Source organism: Calliphora vicina, chromosome 1, assembly GCF_958450345.1.
Source record: "Calliphora vicina chromosome 1, idCalVici1.1, whole genome shotgun sequence".
NCBI classification, from domain to species: Eukaryota; Metazoa; Arthropoda; class Insecta; order Diptera; family Calliphoridae; genus Calliphora; species Calliphora vicina.
The window spans coordinates 51,619,806-51,629,956 of NC_088780.1; the positions used below are offsets into that span (position 1 = coordinate 51,619,806).

Below are 10,151 nucleotides of genomic sequence, written 5' to 3' on the forward strand. Positions count from 1 at the left end.
GTAGGATATTGTTGAAGAACTAAATAAATTGTATGACCTGGAAGAACGTATGATGCGTCGCGGACAAAAACCTGATCTTAATCAGAAAGTGTAAGTAAAGAAATTGTAATAATAATATATTCTTATGATTTCACCTAATTAAAATAACATTTTGGTACAAAATAAAAATTCATTTTTTTTATTGTTTTTTACAGAGATTTGACTGGTTTCAATTGGATCACTAAAGATCAGATGGAATTACAGTTGGTGGAAAAAATCTCTGACATTGAATTCAACAGTTTTGTTACATCGATGGAACGTTTAGTGTCTCATCCCTATTCGTACAAATGTAAAGAATTTATTGACAAATACACAAAACCTTTAATGGACAAATCGAGCCAATTAGAAATACCCAAACCTCAAATCGATGAACAAGGTCGTCAATATATTACCACATATGGTAAGTAATGGAAATTGGATAACTTATTGTGCATGTAAAGTGATTAATACAAATATATATTATTTTCAGAATGTCTACGTAAAACAGCTCGTGCTGATGTAACCGTTCGTGTACCAGGTACTGGAAAGATTTCAATTAACGGCAAAGATATAACATACTTTGATGATATACAACCCCGTGAACAGGTGAGTGAAAGAGAAATTTTTTGTTTAATAATTAGATAATTGTGGGAAATATTATTTTATATGCCACATTTGTGGTATATATTTAAAAAAAAAAAGTAAAAAGTTATTATATAGTACGACCGAACTATATTTTTTGCAGCATTTCCTGTAATAAGTGATAAACGTAATGCTATAAATAATGATTCATATGAAATTGTACTTAAAGTATTTGCTGGGTTGCAAATCGTTACATCGTATTGTTGACAACACAATCTACATTATCATGACAATAAAATCTTCATTCCAGATATATGATCTTCTTCTGTAAGGAAACAGTCTTACCATTGACCTCTTTTTTTGTAGCGAGTTGTAGATCAAACCCTTAAAACAGTGGTACGCAAAAAGAGGCATTTAATTTGTGTGCTCTTTTGGGTAAAAAATAAAATATCCACAACAACATCAATAAACTGAATGAATTGTGAGTATTTTTACGCTCTTTTGTTCACATTCGGGTTGTTTGACGAAAATCATCGTAACCTCAACAATATGAACGCCTACCATGGCCTTAAAATATCAACACTACTCCTCTAATTATTTAACTTTACTTCTTGTTAAATAATCTGGTAAACTTTTTATCTTTGTCCTGTACATTCTGTCTAATTTCGATGCTCCATCGACTTATAATTTTGAGTGCCGCCTCCATTCGTTGTGATGTGCTTAAATTAATCACTGAAACTTCCTGAGCAGGCATTTAATGACCAAATTCCTCAAAAGTGGATATAAAATGCTCCTTTTAGGTGTGCTCCATTTTGACAAGTCTAGAGATCGTGGTCGGTACATTTTATAACAGATGATCCTGTTCAGAAGGTCCTTGATAAACCTTATAATCGATTGATCCAGCCCCAGATCATGTAGGGCTGATCCTGTAAATGTAGATTTATTGTTGAAAGTTACTAGTGTAAAATTACCAAATTCAACGGAATTATCAACCTATCTTCTATTGCGATATTTATTAATCATTAAATTAGTGCCGTCGAATTTTACTATTATCGATTACTCGATACTCAAAACATTAATTTAACGGGTTTTAGCGGTCTTAAATAAAATCCTGAAATTATTGATTAGTCACAGTTTGCCCAATAATTTTGCAAATGCACATTTCTCAAATACGAGACAATCAATTTATAATGCATATCCTTTGAGTATGTATTATGATTTCATGTTGGAATTATTGAGGCTTAAGAAGAACAATTTTTCGCACAGAATAATTCACAATAGAATTTCGGCATAGATGTCTTAAATCCACTTATTACCTCAATATTGGTCATACAAGTTTGACAAATGTACCAAATTAGCACAAATACTGAGGACTCAAATTATCAGCTCTATGTTATTGTTGTAACAGCTAAGACTATAAAATGTTCTATTCCGGGGGTCTAAATCGTGGTTCTGGACAAGGAATTGTGCTACTTCTAGTTGGTTAGTCCCTAAATATATCGGACGAAGTGAAGTAGAGTTTGCTGGGCAGTTGAATATGTAGGGTATCATGGGAACCGTGACTACAATTTTTATGGTCGTCATAGTCTATGCGAGTCCAGTTGGCATTAAGCAGTATCCTATAACCACGGTATTGATGTCGTGCAATGGATGCTGAAATAACCTCTTTATGTTCTGCTCGTATATTCGAAGATCCTTACTCGGAGGAAGCTCCTGCTGTGTGATGATGAAGCTAGGGTGACTCCTCCGATGACATCCCAAGAGGAACTGTTTTACTGAGCAATTCTTGTGTGATTGCAGTGGTATGAGCTTAGAAGATAAATAGACTATAAAAGGTGACCTGCAAATCACTACGAATTCACTACCATTCCCCGTCGAGGTGGCGGGATTTTAGAGTGGTAGTAGTTAAACAGGAGTGGCGTTAGGGCTTTGAGGAATTTTTTTGATCAAGTCTAAGGAATTTTTAGCACTGTGTCCAAAGACCACGAATAACTGGCTGCCACTCTGATGATTTACTATTCATCTCTTCATGTTTTAGGCATTGTGGACTGTATATCCACTAAAGGCGTATCTACGGCTTTAGCTGTCAACTCAGCAACATCAGTGTCGTTCAAAGCTTTATTAATTTAAGTATAGTCAATTGCTTGCACTTTATTATCACTCAAAGCTTTTTGTGCTCTTCAATTATCCCAATATCTCTTCACTGGCCTTAGCTCCAGGCAGTTTGGAGGATTTGCGTCCTCAACACATTGCTTACCATAGTAAGCAAGACCTGGCTTACCATAGTGACATGATGCAAAATCAGGCCAAAAATTAGTGGACACATTAAGAAGTCTTATGAATGGAAGCATCCACTTTTATAAACATACCTTGATGTAAATTCCGCTATTTATAGAGCCCTTTATAACAAATCTTTGGTTTCCTTTGCCGCAACTGTATATTGCTTGATATACCAAGAAATTATTGGGAAAATTTTCTGCTATTGGGTCCTAAACTTTTTTACAACATTCCCTCGAGCATCAGTAACATAAAAGAATTGACCCGGAAGCTGCAAACAATTTTCCAGAACATACGTTTTGTCATCCATTATGCAGCAGGTATATTTTTTTTTATAAAATTTGATTTCAATTTCCGTGCTTTGTCTTTGGCCTCTAAATTTTTAACAGAGTTCCTGTTAGGAACTTTTTGAGCCTTATATGTTTTTAAACCTGCATTGTCTTTAACTTTTCGTACTAAATAGTCCGAGTGCCGATCTAACCGGACTGATTTCCTACCGAATGTGTTAGGAGCTCTTTTGAAAATGCTTTCTATTTATTGGCTTTAGAAACAGCTGGACATAAGTTGAGGACGGCACGGTCTATACGGGACCAGAAGTCATCAAGCCTGTTGCCATTCATACGGTATCCTGCTACAGCGGAATTGATGGAGTCTCTATAAATATCATTCAAAGCTGTCATATACGAGCTGCAATTAAATGGATCCTGCACGTACCTCTGTATGCTATGAATGGAGGGAATAGTTTAATGGAATAATTTGCTGAATTAAGTCCAAATTGAGTTAATTGATTATTTAATAATCTTATTCCTCGTTTATTCAATCTATATATATAAAAATTAAATGGTCCATGTATGTAATAGCATCACGTGAGAACGGCTGGAGCGATTTGGCTTATTTTTTTTATTTGATTCGAAAACCCGGATTTTTTTTTTGAGTCCAGTCAACTGTAATAAAAAAGCTCCTTAAAGTATACAGTACAAATTTATATATTTTATTTGCAAATAAATAAGAAGAGGCAGGTGCATGTGGGTTGGAGAAACGTGAAGAACTATCATTAGTAAATGCTACCGGGCGAAGCCGGTACGGTCAACTAGTTAACAATATAATCAGATATCTATACTTATTTCAAACTTTCATAAAAAAGATAAATTATTTTTTGAATCTTGAAAAATTATAAAAAATCACTGGCCATTTTTACAGGCACGGCAACTATATGCAAATTCAGAGTATCTCGTTCTATTCAATTACTAATATATTATCAAATTTATGTATGAATAATAAATAAATTTGAAAGTAGTAAATTATAATAAAATATTACACGGTGCTACGATGAAAAAAAAACTTAGTAAACGACCCAGCGTGGGTTATAGGTCTTGCTGAGTCCATTAAAAATTGTGTCTAAAAATTTCAGAAACACCATCAAATTCAAAAGTAATTCTACAAAAACTGTTTTCAGTGATGTTCGTCAACTGTAACTCAGTCAGTTTTTGTCCAACTTTAAATTTTGAACGGGTTTGGAATGAAAACTGATTGCGTTTTAAAATGACGTGCATTTTTTGATACATTTGTAAGTCATAAGTATTATTTTTGTTAAGAATATCTAAAAGAAAAACTAAATTTATCAAATTTTTTCTGATATGAAAGCTTATAAAAATGTATACCAAAGTATAAAAAAAATTAGTTCTTAACAACATATGGTTCTAATTATTCAAATCGGATGAACATTTTTCATAAACACCTTTTTTAGTATTTTCTCCCCCAGCGCATATAAATAAACCAAAAAACTATTAAAAAAAATATTTGTACAGTAGTTTTGACTTACCTGTCTTTTACTTAAGAGCATTTTGCATATAAGTGCATAAAACTTGTGTTTTGTATATTTATTTACCAAACTCCATATAAATTCGTTAATTTAAGTGCATTGTTCATACCTGCACATTTAAGATAAGTGCATAATACTTTTGGAAGCTATAACTGGTTTTCATGAAAAAAATTTAATACAAAATTAAATCAAAACAAATAAGAAAAATACGATTTTGAATGAAAAAATATATTTTTAGACGGAAAAATCACAAGCTTCATGTAAATTATTTGCCGTTAGCTGCTTTTTTGGGCAGTAAACTGTAAATGCACGTACCAGCATCAATGAGCAGGTAAGTGCATTGAGGTTAACTGCATTTTTAACTTACCTGCACAAAATATCGTGCAAAGTTGATTGTGCAGGTAAGTCAAAATTACTGTACAATATTTAATTTAGAAGGTAAATTGTTTCCAACTTTTTTCGAAAAAGTTCAATAACTTTTGCAAATACAAACCGATTTTAACAATTAATATATAATTTTTTTCTATATATTTTTATTGTCTTTTAAACACTGTGCAAAACAAAATAGTTTTTGCTAAATTTTAAAAATTACGAAAAAATTAAAAAGTAAAGCGAAACTTTTTATAAAAACTTACACAATTTTTTGGTATATTCCAATTTTATGCATACATTTTATGAAAGCTTATTTCTTTGCCTATCCATAGTTGTTTAGAATTTTGAAATCTGTGTTAAAGTGTGTGATTTAGAGGTACTAAAGTACTACGACCTACTCTAAAATAGTTTTTTCAAAATTTTGGGGGTGTTTCAAAATCTTTGAAAACGGTTTTAGTATATCCTCACATAGACCTACAACCTCCAATATGTCGCTTTTCAAGTTCTGACAATTTAAATATTTCATAAAGTTTATATTAGGTCTGTTCATTTACTTTCCCAGTAAATACTTGCAACGAGAGAATAAAATCAAAATTTACAAAATTACTCTCTTAAATTCTCAAAAAATAGTAAAAAGTAAATGAATGATTTTCCAGTAACAATTGTTTTATACACACAATACTCACATTTTCTTCAATTTTATTGAAAATTCTTTATTTTTACATTCTTTCACCACAAAAATAAAATTGTAAATAAATAAACAATAACACAAAACATATGAAATATAAGATGCTAACTATTACGAGTTCAAAATAGAACTTGTAATAGTTTGCAACGAGAGAACATTCTCTAAAATTTGATTTTTGCTCTACTTGCAAGTTTTTGGAGTTAATGAACGCTTTTCCAGTAACAATTGTTACTAACTAGTAACAAGTTTTAGTTATTGAACATAGCTATTATTATTGATATATTTTGAGGAAACGTACTGCAGTTTGGATTATTCTTTAGGTTTTTTGTGCAATAAATCAAATAAAATCAATGTACACTACAAATAAAATGTATACAAATATACAAAAAGTCCTCCTGCAGCTTTTGGGTTTGCTCTATTTTTCACAACCCCAAATATAAGTAAATTTGTAACTATCATAGAACATTTCCTATAAATGTTCGTAATTATTTGCGAAAGACAGTATGTTAAATAATTATTTAACAAAATTTAGCCGCAATACACGTAATAGATAGCAGAAAAACGTTTAAATATTACCGTTTCCTACTTTCTCCTATTTAATTATTCCAAAAAAAGTTTCCATTATTTCATTCTAAACTTGATTTTTAACTGTATTTGTTTAAAAATATTTTGATTGACTTAAATATTTTCTACTTGTAATCTCTTGACTACTACTCACCACCTTTCAAAAGTCAACAAATAAAACAAATATTTATAGCTTTATGTACATAACGATAAAATATAAATTGTTTATTTTAATTATACACATTTAAAATAAAAATAATAAAAAAAAAACAAAAGAATAGAATAGATTTTGTTCAACTTAATCAAAATCTTAACGGCTAAAAAAAACAATACACATGAAAAAAAATGTTTAGCAAACTCTGTCGGCAAAAACACACACAGCCTTAAAATAATAATAATAAAATTGAATCATAGAAAAATAATAGAAATTATAATAAAAATTGATTTTAAAAAATCATAATAAATGAAAAATACAGACATACATATTTTATTTAGTGCAGAATAACGTAAATTTATATACTTTAAGAGCTTTTTTTTTATATTTCAAATATGTACTGCAAATAGGGGTGTGTAAATTCTAATATTCATTGCAAAAATTTTTAAATGTTTTGCCATGTTATTAATATGATGTAAATGTTAGTTAATGCTATTCTTTATTATTTTCTCTATCTTTATTTTCTAATATCCAACATTTTAATTATTTCAAATTATCGATCTACGATATAATAATAAAAAAATACGATACAAATTATCGTAAATCATTTTTAATTTTGGTTCTAAATTTGAATGCGAGCTTTTTATGAAAGTTTTTAGTCTTGTGCTCGATGTTTATATTACTATTGATATATTTTGTTTCTTCTGTTTCTTCTTTTGGAAAAACATTTCAGATATGTATATACAGTTTACGAGAATTGTGTTCTTTGGAAAAATCCTTTGATATATACGTACAAAACCAGCTGAGTTTGACTATTGTCATTGGATTGCAAATCGATAATAAATATTCCTTATTAATGTTTTATTGCTACGATTTAAGGAAATCTACAGTAGTTTGAACTAGATTTTTGGGTTTTCTATGTAAAAATCTGTGAATAAATAAAAAAATCGTTCAGATTTGGCTACAACTATTATTGGAATAAGGTTACCTAAAAACCAATATTGAACATTTGTCCCATATTGAAAATGGTCGCTAAAATGTTTAAACAAGCTCAAATACACTGCACGTTAAAAATTTCCTATTTTCTTCAGAAAATTTAAAATATTCCTTATTTATTGAGCCAACGTTTACGAAATTGTTAAGATGGAAATAATTAGTACTGTATAAATTTTAAAATGTAAAGAACCGGATTGTAAATTTCTCAATTTTAATGATATACAAAAAGTGAAAGGGATCTGTGCCTATGACGTAAGTTGTCAGTGATATACTAGATTTCGTAGTAATCAAAAAATATGACCCCGTTTCAATGGTCTTGTTATAAATCATAGTTTTACATGATATTAATATATTATCTTTGGTTTCTTACGCCATAGAAATAGTATGTATAGAAATCTCTAAGATTCGACAACATCGCAAAATGTTTTGGAGATATTTCAGTCTTTCTGACGGAGGTCAAAATACAAAAAACAAAACTGTGTAGTTCTGTCAAGAAAAAGGATTTTGGTCAAATAAACTGTTAGTATTTTTTGAAATAGATGTTCACTGACAAATCCTATCATTTTGGGATCAAGATAATTGAAAATCACTGACAATTGATTATCAAGTTGCCCTATTTTTAACATTTAATTTTAACACAGACTGATAATGTTGCCTTTTTAACATATTATTTTATACATGCTAATTATGGAGTTAAGAGGTTGCATTATGTAAATAACTGCAGTTTTTATAAACAAATATTTTACAAATTATGGAGATTTGAGGTTAAAATGTTGGATATTTTGGCACTTGTTGAAAACATGTCAGCCTAAAAAAGGCAATGTTACATTTTTGCCCTGAAAATGAAAATGTTACCATATAAATAGCGACAAATTTAATAAATTTTGTTTATCTGAGCTTTGGCTCTGTTTTTATACCCTTCCCCTTCGTTAGATAAGTTCGTATAATAAGTTTGTCATTCCGTTTGTAATTTCTACATTTTTCATTTCCGATCCTCTAAATAATATATATTCTGGATCCTTATAGATAGCGGAGTCGATAAAGTCTGTCTGTCTGTTGAAATCAACTTTCCGAAGACCCCCAATAACTTACATACACGATTCATACATCAAATATTAAAATTTAAAAAAAATGTAAAATTTTTTTTTTTATTTTAAAAAAAATTATTCGAAAAAAATTTTTTTTCCAAAAAATGAAAAAACAACAAAATTTTGTACCTAAAAATATTAAACAATTTTATTTTGAAGTATAATTTGGTGAAGATTCGGCACAGCCGAATATAGCTCTCTCACTTGTTTTAATTGCAATTGTACAATTAATTAGGTTTTTCGGAAAAAAATGTTCCTCTATTTTTTTAGCAGATTTTCAACACCAAATTTACATAAATTTATGTATCATAGAGCCATATTCCAAGAAGGTGAAATCATGAACAGAATAACATGTGCAAATCAAAGTATTATCTGTAAAGAAATTAGAAAAATATTATAAACTTTTTTAACCGATCTTAGAATATTATAAGGACCCAGAATATATATACTTTTGTAGGTATAAAAAGAAATGCATTTTTGTTTTACAAACAGTGATTTGGGTTTGTTATATAACAATTTTCCCTAGGATGACAGTGTTGTTAGAATTGACGAAAATCCAGATCCAATTCCACTTCACGATTGACCAGATCTAGGGAATGATTTAAAGTAATGGCGGCATCATGGCTACAGAAACGGATGCCAGGCCATCTAAGGCGGCCATAAAAAGCCGTGACATTGGCTTCCTACTTCTACATATCCCTCATCTGCGGCTAAATGCATATTCTTACATTGATACCAGCTCTCTTGGCTTTTAGTAAAATCTCTAAACATTGTACATTACTAGACTAGTTCATTTCAATGACCGCTCATTTTAGTTCATAGTTCAAAAATGAACTAGGTAGCTCTTCTAGTTCAATCGCTCTTTTTGACTTTTGAACTACCTATTTATAAAAGAACACGAGTGATACATGTCTTATAAGTCATAAAATATGATATGATACTAGAGCTCAAATGCTCATTGCGTTTTCAATTCAGAGAATTTATTCTATCCATTATGACCCTTATTTTTTCACATTATGTCAGCATTCGTATAAAAAGAAGCAGGAATACTTCAATACAGAACTAAGTGAGCAAACGATTTGAACTAGTTCAGTTAGTTCAAATAATGGAATCGTTTAATTGAACTAGTTCGTTCATGAACTACCCAAGTCTGCAGCCATATGTATAATAGCATTAGTGCCACTCGGTTTCAGGGAAAATATCAACCACTCACTTTTATAAATAAATCAATTTTAATTTCAAAATAGGTCAAATTTGACCCGAAGACCTTAAGAGGGATATGAAAAAATAGCTTTGGTATTTGTTCGGGGAATTCCAGTTTTATTCAAGTATAATGTTCAGCAAGTATAATGAAAAGAGACAGATATATGTATATTAGTGCTGCCAAAGATAAATTGTAGTGCTACCAAAGTTATGAAAACATTTAAATTAATTGTGCGTAGCAAAAATTCAAGATTTTTTCTACGGGTTAAATATGACCCAACGACTTTAAGTGCAAAAAAATTTTATAGATATTTTTTTTTAAATTGTTTTTTTTTTTTCTGAAAACCTAACGTAGTTGTTGACATTTGAAATTAAATAAAATTCACA

At 30.0% G+C, this 10,151-nt stretch overlaps 1 protein-coding gene across 1 annotated transcript in view; it reads left to right on the plus strand.

Annotated features, from left to right (window-relative positions):
• The window catches only part of mRpS9 (mitochondrial ribosomal protein S9), a 62,786-nt gene that overhangs the window by 768 nt on the left and 51,867 nt on the right, over positions 1–10,151 (plus strand). The window contains exons 4-6 of the mRNA XM_065513000.1: positions 5–90; positions 195–439; positions 509–624. Of these exons, the coding sequence (XP_065369072.1) occupies positions 5–90; positions 195–439; positions 509–624 (447 nt within the window). The remainder of the gene's footprint in view (positions 1–4; positions 91–194; positions 440–508; positions 625–10,151) is intronic.